The sequence below is a fragment of the Gossypium hirsutum genome, chromosome D06, assembly GCF_007990345.1.
Source record: "Gossypium hirsutum isolate 1008001.06 chromosome D06, Gossypium_hirsutum_v2.1, whole genome shotgun sequence".
NCBI lineage: Eukaryota > Viridiplantae > Streptophyta > Magnoliopsida > Malvales > Malvaceae > Gossypium > Gossypium hirsutum.
Genome location: NC_053442.1, coordinates 8722882 through 8741711, shown reverse-complemented (window position 1 = coordinate 8741711; position 18830 = coordinate 8722882). Strand labels below are relative to the sequence as shown.

At 31.7% G+C, this 18830-nt stretch overlaps 1 protein-coding gene and 1 pseudogene across 2 annotated transcripts; one reads left to right on the top strand and one right to left on the bottom strand.

Annotated features, from left to right (window-relative positions):
* Window positions 1–4508: 4508 nt before the first annotated feature.
* Window positions 4509–6943, top strand: LOC107901304 (uncharacterized). 2 transcript variants are annotated; one of them, XM_016827249.2, is made up of 4 exons: window positions 4613–5278; window positions 5369–5541; window positions 5652–5840; window positions 6133–6943. In XM_016827249.2, exons 1-3 carry the CDS (start codon window positions 4727–4729, stop codon window positions 5791–5793), a joined length of 867 nt encoding a protein of 288 aa, XP_016682738.1. In that variant the 5' UTR covers window positions 4613–4726; the 3' UTR covers window positions 5794–5840; window positions 6133–6943. The 2 variants fall into 2 exon arrangements, with proteins under 2 accessions (XP_016682737.1, XP_016682738.1); XM_016827248.2 differs by lacking the exon at window positions 6133–6943 and having other exon boundaries at window positions 4509–5278; window positions 5652–6055.
* LOC107899990 (equilibrative nucleotide transporter 8-like) lies at window positions 6226–18034 on the bottom strand (annotated as a pseudogene).
* Window positions 18035–18830: the final 796 nt, after the last annotated feature.

Sequence of the window (18830 nt, the reverse complement as noted above, 5' to 3'; positions counted from 1 at the left end):
AATAAAAATGTTCTATTATTAAACCATTTCTACAAACAATAAAAAAATTAATACATTATAAAATAAACTTTTCACTATTCAAATTTATTTTTATTTTATATTTTTAGTAATCAATAAATTGACTATAATAATTTATAAATAATCTATAATTAATATGTAAAAAATTAAAAAATATATTAAAAACTGTTTTTAAATGATTATAATCGTAAAAAAACCCTTTTACGTCAACTTCTACTTATATTATAATTATTTAAACTAAACTTTTTTTAATTAATAAATGTAAATTAAATTGTAATTATTTTTAAATATGTAATTATCACAACTTCTATTAAATTATAATTATTTTTAAGTATATGTCAACTTTTTTAATTAATAAATTTATATTAAATATTATAATTATTTTTAAATATCAATTTAGTAATATGATGAAAAATAAAAGGTATTCTAGTCAGTCCAAACTCGTAGTTTTATATATATTATTATAGATATATTAACATACATTTACATTGTATTCCAATATTTTAATACAAAACTCTTCTTAAAAATATGATTTTAAAATATATGTAATTGAACGTAATTATTAAATAAATTTTATATTTTAGAGATTAAATAATATGTGAAATAATTTTTAGTGTAATTAAAATAAATATAGGTTATTAAATTTTACAGAATAAAATTTATATAATTATACAAATTATTTTAAACAACGGTTGACAATATAAAATCTATCATATTTATAGTCAAAATTATTAGGGTGTTCCATACCAATAATATAATTACAAAAATTAATTAAAAAAATGAGATTATAGTAAAAACATCATAATAATGTGCTACAAATTAAAGCCTTCATACAAGAAAATACCATATTTATATAAAGAAGTCGAAAGAAATTACTTGGATCCACAAAAAATAAAGCATGGTGGAGATTTATGATCAGCGCCCACAATGGATTGTATGAATGAGGGAAAAATGAAGATCAAATTTGCTTTTCTTTTTATCTTAACAAAATCAAAGATTGTAATCATGGACAAAAACATCACCATTGCTTACTTTAATTTATTTTTGGAAACATGCCCTACCATTATCATTTTCTAATTTTTTTGTTTCCAACTTTCATATAAATAATATTATTTTTAAAAAAATATTTCTACTTACATACATGCGTTTAAATTCACGCCTTTCTGATTGTTAAGCTTAGTTTAGAAATGCTTTTCAAAAGCGATTTTGAGAATAAAAAAAAAAACTTTTAAGGAGAAGTTAAAAATTTTCAGGTTATGAAAAAAGTACTTTTGGGTCAATTTTTAGTTTGAGAGAAACATGTTTTCTCTAAAAAAAATTAGCTTATTTTGAAATATTTTTATCTCTAAAGTGCTTTTTATTCCAAAAATACTTTTTAGAAGCAATACTAAACTGACCCTTAAATCAATAAAAGAAACAATTGAATTAAACTTATTTATTAAAATACAAAGCGCTAATAAACTTATAAGAAAACATTTAAACCCTACACCCATATAAGTTGATGAGGTTGGAGTCATGAAAGTGCTCCTTAAGGCTTAAATTAAACCGCCAAAACGCAGGGGAATGAATCTCCATCACATAAACTTGGTTTTCTCATATATATGGCTCTTTCCAAGATGGTCCAATGTTGTTCAACCAATAGAAGAAAGATTTCATGAATCTCACCCTCTCTGGTGCTTGTCAAACACCTTTCTTGATACGTACTTGCAAATGCACTGCAACGGTTGAGGCTTTCTTTCTTAATTTGTCTATTCTTTGGGACTCATTCTTCCATTTTTTGGACTCTATTTACAGGGTTTTTGTTTACTATTATATTTGAGTTTATTCTGTTTTCAGTCAGTATCATGGTGTAATATCATGTAGATGCCTTTCCTTTTTCAGTTAAAATGCTGGCTTACGTTGTTCTTTTTATATAGTTGCTCATAAAACAGTGAACTAGAGGTGCTCATGGGCCGGGCGGCCCGGCCCGCCCAAAATATAAGAGGGTTTGGGTAAAAATATAGGCCCGAAATATGGGTTTGAGTAAAAAAACGAGGCCCGTTTAGAAAACAGGCCGGGCCTCGGGCAGCACTTTTTTGCCCCAGCCCGGCCCGAATATAATAAATATATTTATTTTTTTTATTTTTAAAATACTTTTTATTATTATTTTATTTTTAAAATACTTTTTTTTAATTAAAAAAAATTGGTGTTTATTTAAAAAAACGGGTCGGGTCGGGCCGGGCTCATGATTTTTTTCTCAGACCGGGCCTGGACAAAATTCCAGATCCATATTTCGGGCCGGGCCAGGCACAGGCCGGAATTTTTTTCTGGGCCCAGCCCATGAGCACCTCTACAGTGAACCCATTCTCCTGTTTTATTAAATAAATTATAAATTTTTTAAAAAGTAATTAAAATAAAGAAAATCAATTCAATCAATTTTTTAACTTGTGTTTAACTCCTCTAATTGAATTGATACTCCAATTGATTCTAAACACTATTGATCTAACCGGCAATCCCGATCCAGGTCAAATAAATTGCATAAAAATAAAAATGCAAAAAGACTAATTTGGCTCTCTAACTTTACAAAAAAACTTATTTAACTATTCATTTAATTTTTATCTCTTTTAGCCCTTGAGTTTATATATTTTTTTATTAAATCACCCCAAAATAGATAAAAATATTAATGTTTGTTGATTTTGTTGACATGACATTTATGTAGATTATAATATAGATGACATGTCAGCATTTAATTGGTTTTAAATTTTAAAAAATTAATTAAATACTGGAATGTTATCTTCATACATACAACGTCAACAAAGCTTAAAAAATTAAAAGAGACAGAAAAATTAAAACAAATCTGTAAGGGATAAATAAAAAAAATTATAAAAATCCAGCTTACAAGTCTACACTCCAAAGATAAAAACAAAAATCCTTGACTTACGGAACACCCAATTGAAAAAAAGTAAGAAATTAAAAAAATGGTAAGAATGAAAGGATGAAATTAGCCTTAGAATGGCAAGTTGCAAAGGGTAAATAGAAACTGAAATTTCAAATTTGGGAAAATTCAGGAAAAGGAGAAGTTTAGTTCGTCCACTTGACACTGAATAGTCAGTCAGCCCACCCCAAAGCCGTAATTCTCTTGAACTTGATGGCTTCCAAAACTCTCCACCGTTGAGACCAAATCCCCAGGGCTCCGCCACATCTTAAAAAATCATTTGCTTCCATTTGCGCACCTAGGTCAAGACCAGCCACTCATGCTAATTCCGCTACAAAACTCAACTCCTTTTTCTCCTCGCCGTTGCCAAAACTATCTTCCCCTTTCCATTTCCGCTTGTTTTTTGTTTGTCACGTGAAGATATTATATCACAACCGTTCAAATTCTGATGGGAGGCCCAATTTCACGTGATATCTTTTACTGTGGGGGTCTACGGTTTCTGAAACCAAACGTCAACCCTCTACTCAGTGTCGAGCCAAGGGCAGGGCGGACCCTCTAAAAAGAAATTTTTTTATTTAAATTCTTTATAATTTATAAAATTTTAAATTAATAATGATAAAATTACATTTTAATTCTCTGATTATTACTTAACAATTTGATTATTGAATTTAATAATATAATTTTAATGATCATATCTGTAAAATATTAAATTAAGCATACTATCTTTTTAACATAAATTCAACAATTGAGAGAATTGTATATCGAACAAATAGTTTAAACATTTTTAATTTACTAAAAAAAATCTTAACATGAAATATGATAATCAATTTATAGATATATAGATCATATAAAAAGTTATACTGATGTGTAAATCTAATTTAGTTTTACATTAATGTAAATGAACCCCAATTAAAATTTTCTTATTGATTTAAGAATATTGACTTTATCATATATATTTAATGGTTTAATTTCTTTTTTACATCAAGCAAATATTGATTTACTTAAAATCCGATATGTTTAATCTATATGAATAGAGTATTAAAGATGACAATTAAATTGTCAAAACATTAGTCATTATTTTATTTTATGGATAAATCGACTTTGAATTTTCCTAAAATTAAAAACTTAGGTATAAGTTAGAACTTTCCTAACATTAAAACTTTGCCTCCGCCGCCACCTTTCAACACATGCTATTTTTTATGAGATTTTTAAAGTAATCTCTTTTTTTATCTTAAAATTTTTTTTCGACATAATAATTAAAATTGTCTAAAATTTTTATAACTCATAAATAAACGGATAATACGTTTCAACACGCTCGAATTTACATTATTCTATACTAATAATAATATCCATACTAATCAAAATCGACTTCTCTTTTTTTTAATTAAATAAGAATTAATTTAACTTTCTTCATAAGTAACACAAAAAAAAAGAAAGAAAGAATAATCTTATATTAAAAATCATAATACTAAGTCAAATAAATTAAATTAATGAATGAAAACGACTCTAGCCATAATTCTCATTGATCCTGGTCGACAAGCAGATCTTTAAAAAACCCAGCTCAGCAAAAACCCACGTGCAAATCAGGTGTTATTAGATTCATCTTTTGGATCAACGGTCCAGATCTTCTCTGTTCATTTCCTTAGTCTCCCTATAAAACCCTTTCACCGCCTCTTCTCCTTTTCCAAACTTCTCTCGTGAACGCTGCAACAGCAGCAAACAGGCGAAGCTCAGGTATTTGATCCCTCATCTTTGGCTTATTTCCGAGGATCGCCCCTTTCATTTTAGTCCGAAATGATTTTGAGGAGTGCATCAACGCCGTTATTCAATTCATTGGTTCCACACTCTAAGGAGCCATCGCCGGACCTCGAGTTTCCGTACCAGATTTCTCGAACCCGAACCGTTTCGTTCACGGTTTCGTGTTCGAGCTCGATTTCGGTTGGATCGAGCGACGATTCGACTCGGAGGATGACGAGGGCGGTGTCGGAGACGGATCTCAGGGACCTAGTGGTTCCGAAAATTAAAACCGTTCAGAAAAATGGCGGCATCTTGAATGGGGTCTGTGTTGAGGAAGAAGAGGTGGAAAAGGAAGAAGCTGGGTTTGAATGGTGGAGAGCCTCGTCTCTTGGAGTCGAGGAAGAGTGTGGGATAGGCGGTGGTGGAGGAAACATATGCGGCGGCGGTGGTAGAGGAGGTGCTGATGGATCCGACGGCAGTGATAACGAATGGGGTTATTGGGATTCGAATAACGGGAAAGACAGCTCCGATACTTATTATCAGAAAATGATCCAAGCTAATCCTGGAAATTCGCTTCTCCTCAGCAATTACGCTAGATTCTTAAAAGAGGTAACTTTATTTATTTGTTTCACTAAAAGAAAGATTAAAACGAACTTTTCTGAGTTTTGAGCTCGATCTAATATCCGAAAACCTAAACAGGTTCGTGGGGATTTAGTGAGAGCAGAAGAATATTGTGGGAGAGCAATCTTGGCAAATCCAAATGATGGGAATCTTCTCTCCATGTACGCTGATTTAATCTGGCAAACTCATAAAGATGGTCCTAGAGCTGAAACTTACTTTGATCAAGCCGTTAAATCTGCCCCTGACGACTGGTAAATACCCTTGAAACCAATTTCTAAACTTTGAGTTTTAATCGTTTTTTTTTTCATTACACAATGATTAACATAAATCTGCTTATATATATTTTTTATGAAATATGCAGTTTTGTACTAGCATCATATGCACGATTTCTTTGGGATGCTGAGGAGGAAGACGATGAAGAGGAAAAGGCTGGCGAAAAATTTAGTAATGGATCAGATCAAAGTTTTTTCCATGGAGCTCCTCCTTTGGCTGCTGCTTCTTAAGCCTCGTGGTGTGAAATAACTTGTATTTAAGCTTTTTTGGACTTTTGGTAATTCCCCCCCTTTTCTTTAGTTATATTTTGATTCGTCTTTTGAGCTTTTATTTAATTAGATTCTTTGCAATTGTAGTAAAAAGAGTGAGATATTGTAGTAAAAAGAGTGAAATTTGTAGTTATTTGAGAGCTCCGTTTTGCTCTTCTCATTCTTGAATCCATGTTATGTAAAAGTGAAATAATCAGATATGGAAATGTATTGTTCATTGGAATCTTCCTCTTTTGTTTCCTTTTCTTTTTAACCTTAACCCCTGTTATGTTTTGTTGCTCTTTTGTTGAAAAATTTCAGGGAAGCGATGATATTTTTTAAGCTATAAGCTCTTTTTTGCTGTCCATAACAATAAGCACGAAGGCGTATAAAGGTCTTTGATCTTATGAAAGATCAAATGATCCAATACCAACCAAGTACTGAACCACTAACCAAACCAATTCCCAGGAACACGACCAATGCAATCGCAGATAACTCTGCTTCCGAAACCGGCAAGGACTTGGGGCCTAGGATCATGGGCACGCTTGTTAGGTATCCATTTGTGAGACCAAGCATAAACCTAACAACCACTACCAGCACTTCATCCTTGAGCCACTCCGGTCCGTGGAGGCAAGCGGTGAAAACTGGATAGAACAAAAGCCTAGATATGCAACTCTGTGAAGCTTTCTTTATGCTCTGCATTACATATATTGCAGTAAGAGACTTCCCCGTGAAATCTGCGACATCATACACTGAGCAAAACAGGATACGAAATCCCGAATAAGCTTGGATTCCATATTCTCGGCTAGGAATCCTGGGAAAATAGGTAGTGTGACGATGTATATCATGAGAATACCAAAAGCTTGTCAGCAAACCTTTCTTGTTAACTGTCCAAAATTGTGGCCTGGAGCAAAATGGGTCATTTTGGAGAAGCCTGTAATGGTGTTGGATAATTGCTTATTTTGTTGAGCAAACTGCAGGAAAGCAGGAGAGCGGTGGTGACTATAAAATAGAAGTGAGCACTGGCTTGGAGATCCTGCGGGGTTTGAGGAAGTGAAATCTTGGTTATTATTCTCAGGATGCAAACCAGCACACCTGCTAATCAGATAACGAATACCAACAAATTTTTTTTTATACAATTTTAGACTTATCCATAATTCATCTCAACCTTTAAGAAGAGGATAAATGCATTTCAACACACTTGAAGACTCGTGTTTTTTTTGCATTGACAATGATTTCTTATTCCAATCAATTTAAGAATTAGTCGAGAATACTAATTAACTTGAAAAGAACTATATCCATAAAAAAATTGAAAAATATTAATAAACCTGAAAAAGTATATCAAAATATATTGATAAATGATACATAATACATAACAATATCATAACAAAAATAATATGTTCATACATTGTTAGTTACTATGTATATTACCCGAGCTTAGCATATACTTTTGAGCTTCTTCGGAGGAGGGAAAAGGGAGAAACAAAGGGTAAATTATATTGTTGATAATTCAATTTTTATAAATTTTCATTTTAGGCATTGAAAATAGAAAATTTGTAAATTGGGTATTACCTTTAACAAACTATTTTCATTCTAGCCACTCAATTTTAATAAATTTACATTTTGGGTCACATTTTGTTAATTGTACATTCATTCTAGCTACTCAACTTTAATAAATTATCTTTTTACAATAACATTGAATTAATAACGAGCAAAAATTTATAAAAATTGAGTCATCAACAATGTAGCTTACCAATAAGGAGAAAAAAGAGAAGGTACTTTTATTTGATTAAGTTGTGTTATCAATTTTTTTTAAAGAATTTTGGCATCTTTGATTTTTTTTTTTTGAACTTTGTCATAAAAAAGTATTTTATATTATTTGAAGACAAAATTCACAAAAGGATATACTTTAAACATTTCATTTTTATAATTAAAAACAAGAAACATAAATTTAATTTATATGAAAAAACTTGAAAAAAAAAGAAAGATTAAAAATTTAGTTTTTTTTCTTTAATAAAATAAAGATGCTTAATTTATTATAAATTAATTCATTGTCTGTGTTATTAAATTTGTTCAAACCAGTACTTTTCTAACTTTTTAAAGTGGTTTTAATATTATTTGTGTTGAAAAAGTATGGTAGGAAATAGAGATCTTTCCAAACCAGTTCTTTTCTAAGCAGTTTTTTTTAGTCTTCGAATTGCTTATTTGGTTTTGTTCGTATTTTGAGGCACGGGTTTTTATCAAACTTCACTATTAGGTGTTAAGTATGACTCCTATTTTCAGTCAAATTTAAAAAATGATCTTTTAGTTAAACTCTGTTTATTTATTTCAGTCAAACATTGATTAGTTTAGATTATTTTATTATTATTTGACATATGAATTTAGCCTATAAATAGACTCTTTTACAACCTTAGAAAAACACACCCATTAGATATTAGAACTCATAACACATTTAGAGAATTTTGTGTTTACGTTTTGAGGGTTTTTTGTTTTGGGTTTAGTTTTATCTCCATCTTTTGTACTCTTCGTTCTTTTGCCATTATAGTAAAATTATCTTTGCTCGTGGTTTTTTATCTTCTTTGGAGAGGTTTTTCCACGTTAAATTTGTGTGTTCAATTTCTTAATTTATTCTGCTATTTTTTATTACTTGTTGCTTAATCGGGACGATTCTAACATTAGGTGTTCCCAAAAACTTGTGGCCATACACAAGGCAGGAAGGTGGTGTCCAGAGAGGAAGCTGTTAAGAGAATTAAAGCAGCAGTTGACGCTTACTCAACACTGCGATTGAGAGAGCAAAGTTACTTCTTCAGCACTACAGTGAACCCAGCAAACTCTATCTGGTGCGTGTATTTTTGGTAGTTAACCATATATTTTTGTGATTGTTGCAATGATTGTGTGTTTATGACCTTACTATTTAAAAGGCCAACTTTAAGAACAATCTGATGATATTTTATGTAGTCTACCAAAGAGCTCGAGTTCTCATTATTGTCCTCTTTCAAAGAGACAAATCCCTCAAAATTTGTTTACTCGTGCCTATGAGCTTAAATACACTTTTTCCCTTTAATTTATGTTGTCTCACTAATGTCATGGTTTCAAGATTTCAAAAAATGAAGAATTTGTTTGGAACAAGGTTTATGCCAAATTCAGAGTATGGTTCCACTTATACTGGTTGATGAGGTTTGTCAAATCCCATGTGCACTAAACCATTGTATTTGATTATTTATTAAGTTCTTATGTGTGGTATTGTGTTCGAAGTAGGGCAACTAAGTGTTGTTTGATGTACACATCTATTAGATGGGGACGGAGTACGGAGAATGGAGATGCCATCAAGTTTAGTAGGCTTGGATTTGTGGTTTGTCTTTTTGTATTTATGCCGACTTTGTAAAATTTGTTATGCTTGAACCTTTTATGATGCATACCATATTTGATGTTCAGATACTCCAAATGATGCACAATTTTCTTAATTATTAGATGATTTTTTTTCTTTATCAATATGATTGGTTTCAATTATATTTCTCATTTAGTAATTTTTAAATAATTACTATTATAATAAATTAATTTTAATTATGAAAATGCTTCAAAATTAAATTAATATTACTACCGTAATTTTTTTTATTGATATAAAATCATAAATTCTTTTTACCGATCGAAACTATTAGCAAATACCAATAAAATGGGTAAAAGTTACAAACTTGAACTTTGCCGACAAAATTTGTTCTTCAATTTGTCATTATAGCATTTAGTAGTGTATCGACAGACAAAGTGAATTGTCAGTAAATGTATGGTAAAATAGTTTCCCTTTAAAGAAACTTTTGACGGACAAATTGTCACGATAGGATAAAATGTATATATCAACGGCTTTTACCGCTGCTATAGGGTTATAACGACAACCCCTTATAGCAACAACCAATACTTTATCAGGGTATCCTTGCTGACCATTGGTATAAGTCCCCTTATTTTGCCGTTGTATTTATTTCTTCAGCAAGTGACGAGATTCGGGTCACACAATCTCTAACAATACACTATACTCTTCCACACCTAAAAGTCTCTGACTTTTGCCTCTGCTTCCAAATATTTCTTCTCTCAACAATATTTCCTTGTGATAGGTTGGTTCAACAACTAGCTCTCCTACCTTAAGATTTGCCAAGCTTGCTTTGCTAAAAGGGTTTTGTTAAGCAATCACATTTTACGAAAGCCAATCCTACCACTTTCCTTTGGTAGGCATAAGTGGTCCCAACCTCGAAAATGAACCTTTCTCACTTCACTCGGATAACCCTACCAAAGGTCTCATATTTTTTTATCAAGTTCATCGCATAAGTGGTTCGCGACAGAATGTGCAAATGTACACAGTCGTTATCAAGTAATAAGTAAGTAAAATAATTATCGTCTCCACAGGGACTGTATCTGTTAATCAAACAATTGCAAAATTATGAATTTACAAGTTGGTGAAGAAAACACAATATTTTTGAGTGATAGATGTTAAATTAAATTAATTAATAAATTAAATTAATTAACTAAGTGCAAATTAATCCTAAATGAAAATAATGTGAAGTAGAATGCAAGGTGATTTAGCAGCAATTTCACAAGTTTAACAACAATAACATGAATAAGCTAGAATAATTACAACACTTGACTCAATTCATTCTGTAACAGCCCGATTTTCAGTGGTGTCGAAAAACAGTGGTTTGAGACCACCAAATCCGACGAGTAAGCTCGTAAGTTCTAATATTTAGTATTTACGAGTCAAATGTGATTTTAGAAAGATTTTTTACATTAGTAATTTGTGTTATATAAGGATTTATTAGGTCAAGTGGTTTAGAAAATGAGGTATTGAGACCTCGTTTCTATAAACCGAGCCATAAATATTTTTATAAATATTTACAGAGTGTCATTAAGGTAGTATTAAAGTTTCGTTAGAAAATTTTAACGTTTTGACAGTTAATTAATTAAAAAGAACTAAATTAAAAAAGGTGCAAAACTTGCTAATTAAAGAAATACCGATTAAATGACTTAAATGGTAAATAAGGAGGACTTAAAGAGTAAATTTGCCTAAAGAAGATGGCCGAGGCGGCATAAGCACAAAAAAATAATAAAATCATGTGATTTAAGGGCAAAATTAGAAATAATATAAAATTAAATAGCCAAAATGAGATTTTAAGAGTTTCTAGACATTTTATTCATCAATTTTTTATCCAGAAACACCATTGAAGAGCTCTCAAAGCTGGTTTTCATATTTTAGCTTCATGTGAGTTTAATTCTTGCATTTTTCTTGTAATTTTTGCGTTTTTAAGACTTTTACAATTAGGTCCAACAAGCTATTTCATTAGTTTTTGATTTTATTGGAAATTTTGAAAGTTACCATTGATGAATACTGGATATTTTTGATGAAATGACACGGATTTAGAGTTTTAATTTTGTTTTATGATGATTTTATGTAGTAATTTTGTTAGATATTGATTTTAGGACCAAATTGTGAAAAGGTCAAATATTAGGGTTTCGTATTAAATTCTATTTAGTAAGGGCTTTATGATGGCCTAGAATATTTAGATAAATTATCAATTGAGAAAGATTAGTTCATTTAGTGGACTAACTAGTTAAGGGATTAAATTATAAAAGTTGTAAAAGTGGGGGTAATTGTGTAATTTCAAAAAATAGGGGTATTAATTATGAAGTGAATTAGAACTGAAATATATGCTAATGAATGAGTAATTTTATATTTTAGACCAAGAGCCCGTAGATACTCGTGAAAAGGAAAATTAGCAAAATAGTCCCTGAACTTCTACAAACATTACAATTCAACTCAGGTAAGTTCGTACGGTTAAACTTTAATGTATATATATATTGAATTAATGAATGGTATTATGTATTTATTCATATCTATTGTTGAAAATGAAATATGGTTAAAGTTATGAAATTAAATTGAATGTTCGAAACGAGTGGAACGTGGGATATGAGTACATTCAGCAATCGATTAATTGATGGCATTGGAACAAAGTGACAGCAAATTACCCAAGTAAACCGAGGTTTAGCATTTGTTGCAAACTTTCGTGTTTACTTTCTGTTTATCTCTCACGAGCTTCTGTTTAACTCATATGAGTTTCTGTTCAGCTCTATTAAGCTTTTGTTTGACCTTATGGATTTTCGTTCAAATTTATTAAGCTTTTGTTTAACCCTTATGGGTTTTAGTCCAGCTCTTATGAGCTTCCGTTCAACCCTTATGGGTTTCTATTTAGCTCTCATGAGCTTCTGTTAAGCTTTTGGGCTTTTGAAAATGATATACTCTTATCCGTAAGCGGTTCTCCGATTTAGTATGACTTGGTAAGTGACTTATATAATTGAAATTGGAAGATTTGTTATTTAATGTTGGAATTGATCTGAAATAAGTGTATTCATCAATTGGGGTTGCGAATTGGCAGGAAGTGTATATTGAATGTTTACTTAATTGATTTGTTATAGTAGGTTTGGTAAGATTTATGTTTAACCTATCGAACTTACAAAGCTTCATTAAGCTTGCTTGTGTTGTTTAATGTCTTTGTAGATTATCGTGCGATCAAGAGATCGGATCAGCACAACAAGTCACACTATCCAACTCATTCCGGTAGTCTTTGAAATGTACACTATGATTTATATGGCATGTATAGGGTTGGTGTGTATTTGATCAAAGTTAGCTTGTATAGATGTTATGAATGATGTTTTGTACACATAAACAACTTAAATATGTAAGTGTAGTCTTATCATGCTTGATATATGTTTGGGTGTGGTTAATTGATGGATAAACTATAGGCATGTTGGTGAATGAGTTGGTAAAATATGGTTGATATAAGTAATCAAATGTGTGAATTGATTAATATGGTAGTTAGAATGTTAGGATATATGTGATAATATGACATTTTTAAAGTTAAGAATTTGTTGTATTGAAGGTCTTGTTATTGCCTATGAGTATGAAATTTGAGGTGTTTAGGTTGAAATCAAGAATGAGAGAGAAATGTGGCCTTAAAATGACCTATTTTCATCCACGCGGGCAGAGACACAGGCGTGTGGCTTGGTCGTGTGACCCCTGCACCTTAATTTCATAAATTAGTATGCTCACATGGCCTAGCACAGGGGCTTGTGGCTTGGCCGTGTGACCCAAGTCAAAGAGTTACACGGGCATGGACACGGGTTGGGACACGGCCCTGTGCCCCACTTTGAATGCTCACACTGCCTAAGACACGGACGTGTGTCCCCTGCACCTAGGAAGAGTTTTGAAATTTTGCAAAAAAATTTCTGAGTTTCCGATTTAGTCTCGATTCATTTCTAACGTAAATTTTGTGCGTCGAGGGCTCATATAAGGGACAATATGAGTGATTATGATTAGTTTCTAATATGTATGTTAAAATATATGAAATATTTGTATTTGATTTAAAAAGTTCGATAATACTCTGTAACCCTGTTCCGGTGACAAATTAGGGTTAGGGGTGTTACACATTCTCATCATGTTTAACAATGTTTCGAAAAAACTCCAGGGCAACTCGATCATTCATTAACTTGGAATCTAATGTAAGTTCTTTCGAAGTCTTATACTTAGGAAAACATGTATATTTCTATGTCCACATTTTATTAAGGATTCCTTAGAATTTATGTGAGCTAACAGAGACGAATCATGTTTGAAACAATTTAATCACACAAACCTAAAGTTATGCAAGGTAATACAGCTCTCCTGAGTTATTACGAACCTTTAATTTAATCGAATCAAGATCTAATTTAAGCAAACACCTTCCAATTATTGTGTCCATTAATTGTCATTTGGTCAGGATTGATCAACTAATTCTAATGCACCCAAACATGTTTTAGTGCATGAAATACATAAATGATTTTAATTGGAAGCATGAACAACTGAGGCACAAAACATCATAAACATGAATAAAATGGATTTTATCAAATTAATGCAATCATTCCAACTAAAATAAAATGAAGTCATCATCGTTAATGAAAAAAATTAAAAAATTGCAAACATATTTGAATAACTAAGAACAAAAAAAAAAAGAATAAGGAAGAAGGAACTCTTTATGGTTTCAGCAATTCTCCGAAGACCGATTGTGGTGGCTTCCTCTAATTCTCGTGATTGCTCCTTCACAAATTGCTTCTCAAATAGGCCGACCAAGAGAGTTTTTCTCAAGGGAAATGCTAGCTAAAGGGAAGTGAGAAAATGGATGGCTTATGCATGGAAGAGAGGAAAAAAATATAAGAGGAAATGATAGAAATGATAGGAAATGGATGGCTTATACGTGGAATCCTGTATCCATCGAATTTCATTTATTCAAACGGGACTTTATACTTTTCAGATATGTGATCAGTACATTATACATAGCAATTATACATTTCACATACATATCAATACTCAATTCAAAGCATATAAATATTCAATTTAATTACACAAACTTACATTGACAAATGTTCGTGTATTTGTAACCTACTAATCCGGTACCCTCTCTTTTCCTCGTTCTAACTCCATATTTGGTCTATCCGGATCCATATGAATGAATTTAAAATCAATTCATATTAAATTCAATTCAATTAACATCTTTGGCAAATCACCATTTTCCCTTTATACTTTTATTTAATTATGATTTCATCCCTAGGCTCGAAAAATGAAATTCATGCAATTTCATTCTTATTCCAAGCCTAGCCGATTTTTACATATAACAATAGCATCCCATATATTTCACAAAATTAAAAATTTCCCTGAATTTTATATAATTTCAATTTAGTCCCTAAATCATAATTTCATCAAAATTTCCTTTACAAAAGTTATTTATCTATCAACAACCTTTCATTTTCTACCATAAAACTTCATAATTCATGCATACTCATACATGGCAAAACCCTAGTACTTTGATAACTTTGCAAATTAATCCCCGAGATAGCTAGATTAAGCTATTACGATCTCGGAAACATAAAATTCATTAAAAACAGGACAAGAATGCTTACCCAATCAAGCCAAATAAGTTTGCTACTTTCGAGCTCTTCTAAACTAGGGTTTCCATGTTTTTATTTAGGAAAGTTGATATAAAATGATGATATTTCTTATTTAATTAAAATATCATCTTTTGTTATTTCATCTTTCCAATTTAGTCCTTTTTTTTATTTAATTTTCCATGGATGAATCATCATACTTGTCTACTAACTCCTCTTAATGGTCTATTTTCCATATAAGAACCTTAAATTTTGAATTCCATAGCTATTTGATCCTTTTAGCTACTAGAATTCAACTTTTGTATGTTATGCAATTTGGTTCTTTTATCAATCAAAAATGTAACCGGTAAAATTTTCTTAACGAATTTTTTATACGATATTCCTATCATACGGTAGACCATAAAATAATATTAAAATAAATTTTCTTCTGGGCTCAAGTTTGTGGTCCCGAAACCACTGTTCCGATTTCACTGAAAACGGGCTATTACAACTCTCCCCTTTAAAGAATTTTCATCCTCGAAAATTTTACTAGTAAAGAGGTTCGGATATTACTTTCTCATTGTTTCCTCAGGTTCCCAGGTAGCTTCTTCTATGCCGTGTCGTTGCCAAAGGGCTTTTACTAGAGCTACCTTTTTATTTCTCAGTTCTTTCATCTCTCGAGCCAGAATTTTGATCGGTTCCTCATTGTAAGTCATGTTAGGCTGAATTTCAACATCCGTCGAAGAAATAACGTGTGAAGGATCCGATCGATGCCGTCATAACATAGACATATAGAAAACATTACGAATCTTTTCTAATTTTGACGGTAAAGCCAATCGGTACACAACAGGTTTGATTCTTTTAGTAATTTCATATGGCCCGATAAATCGCGGACTCAATTTTCCTTTACGACCAGACCGAAGATACAAATTCAGAAATATCTAGATATGAATTCAGAAATATTACGCTTCATTCCCGGCCACCAATACATCTTTTTTCAAATCATTGTACATTTTATTACTTCCCAGATGAACATGCATAGTATCATTATGGGCTTCGTGTAAAATCTTTTGTACAAGCTCTGAATTCCTCAGTACACATACTCTGCCTCGGAATAACAGATAATCATTAGGTCTAATCTGAAATTCTAAATCAGAAGTTGACTCACATTGTACTCGTTTAGCTTGTAACTCATCATCATTTTTTTAGGGTTTACAAATCTGTACCAGAAATGTCGGTTTAGCTGTTAGTTCAGCTAAGATTGAACCATCATCAGACAATGATAATTGAGTATTCATTGCTCGTAAAGCAAACAAAGACTTTCTACTCAGAGTATCCGCCACTACATTTGCCTTTCCAGGATGATAATCGATAATCAAATCATAATCTTTCAACAATTCAAACCACCTAAGCTGTCTCAGATTCAAATCTTTTTGCAACATCAGGTACTTTAAAATTTTATGATTGGTGAATATGTGACATTTTTCACCAAAAAAGTAGTGTCGCTAAATTTTCAGTGCAAAAATAATAGTTGCCAACTCTAAGTCATGTATCGGGTAATTCTTTTCATGTGGTTTAAGCTGTCTAGAAGTATAGGCTATTACATTACCTTCATGCATCAAAACACAACTTAAACAATTCAATGGCGCATCACTATAAATCACAAATTTCTTACCTGATTCAGGCTGAACCAGAACTGGTGCTTTAGTCAACAGGGCTTTCAACTGGTCAAAACTTTACTGACATTTATCAGACATTCAAATTTCGCATCTTTCTATAATAACCGTGTCATCAGAGAAGTTATCATCGAAAATATTTTTACAAATCTCCGATAGTAACTGGCTAATCCCAGAAAACTTTTAACCTCAGACACATTTTTTGGTGTTTCCAATTAACAATAGCTGAAATTTTATTCAAGTCAACTCTAATACCTTCAACCAATACTATATGTTCTAGAAAACCAACTTCTCGAACCCAAAATTTATATTTGCTAAATTTAGCATATAGTTGTTTCTCACGCAGAGTTTGCAGAACAATTCTCAAATGATCAGCATGTTTATTTTCATCTCGGAAATTTACCAAAATATCATAAATGAATACAACAACAAATCTATCCAGATACGGTTTGAAAATTCTATTCATTAAATCCATAAACACTGCAGGTGCATTTGTCAAGCCAAACAACATCACACGAAATTCATAATGGCCATACCTGGTTCTGAATGTTATTTTTGGCACATCCGAGTCTTTCACTCGTAACTAATAATAACCAGAACGAAGATCAATCTTTGAAAACATGGTGGCACATTTCAACTAATCAAACAGGTCGTCAATACGAGGCAATGGATACTTATTCTTGATGGTAACTTTATTAAGCTTCCGGTAATCAATACACAATTTCAATGATCTGTCTTTTTTCTTAACAAATAAAACCGGTGCACCCCATGGTGAAAAATTAGGTCGAGCAAAACCCCTATCAATCAGTTCTTGCAACTGTGTTTTTAACTCTTTTAACTCTATGGAGGCTATTCTGTATGGTGCTATAGATATTGGTACTGTTCCTGGTACAAGATCTATAGAAAATTCCACTTCTCTGACCGGCAGTAATTTGGATAACTCCTTCGGTAACACATCAGGATATTCACAAACCACTGGCACTGATTTAATCTTTGATTTAGACACTTTAGTATCCAACACATAAGTAAGGTAAGTATCATACCATTTTTTGACATATTTCTGTGCTGACATAACTGATAATCTCATTAGACAACCCATTCATTTTATTTGATTCAATACAGAGTAGTTCACTATTCTAACATTTCAACACAATATGCTTTTGTTTACAATTCACCACGGCATCATGTTGAGTTAACCAATCCATACTCAGAATCACATCAAATTCATCAAATAATAACATCAAATTAGCCGAGAAATAATAATCCCATATCATTAACAGATAATTCTTACAAATTTTATCCACTATCACATTTTAGCTCAAGGGGTTCAATACTTTAACCATAAATTCAGTGGACTCAACAGGAAAATTTTTATTAAACATTAAATTTGTGCAAATATATGAATGTGTTGAACCAGGATCAATTAAAGTAGTTATATCAGTATCAAGAAGAGAAAATGTACCAGAAATAACACTAGGTGTAGAAGCATCCTCACGTGTACGAATAATATATGTTATGGCTGGCGCTCGTGCTTCAGATTTGACAGTTGAATCTTTTGTTGTACCCTGACTACCACTCACGTTGCCGAGATTACGAGGTGGTCTACCTCTCATGGCAGGATTACTCGGCCTTGAAGTTTGAACAATATCTTTTTTAGGATTTTTTGGGTAGTCTCTTAAATAGTGGTCAAAGGAACCACATCTAAAACAGGTTTCGCTTTTCATGCGACACTCTCTAAAATGTAATTTATTACATTTTTGCATCTGGGTTTAGGGTTTCCAACACTACCCGCACTTGCTATAGATGTAGCTTGAGATCTTGGATTAGAACGTTAAATACCTCTGTCCTTACCTAAATATCCCGTAGAGGTAGTGGAACGATCATGATATTTCTTCGATTTCTTTGAGGCCGACTGATATGACTTTCTCGTCATTTTTTACTTGTGTTTCTGGCTTCCATCTCAGCTTGTCTTTTCTCTTTACTAAGCTCTTCAATTTTGTATGATCAGTCAACAAGTACAACAAATTATTTTATTTCAAGAATCCCAACTAGCAATTTTATATCTTCATTCAAGCTATCTTCAAACCGTTTACACATTGCGATTTCAGTCGGGATACATTCTCTAGCATACTTACTTAGTCGAGTAAATTCCTATTCATACTCAAATACAGTTATACAGTCCTGTTTAAGATCCAGAAATTATTTTTGTTTTTGATCAAGAAATCTCTGACTGATATATTTCTTTCGGGATTTGGTTTGGAAAAATTCCATGTAACCCTTTCTTTTGGTACAACAGAAATCAGTATATTCTACCATTGGTAAGCCGAATCTTTTAACAGAGATACAACACATTTTAGACATTCAACCGGTGTACAAGATAATTCATCAATAACCCTGATAGTATTTTCT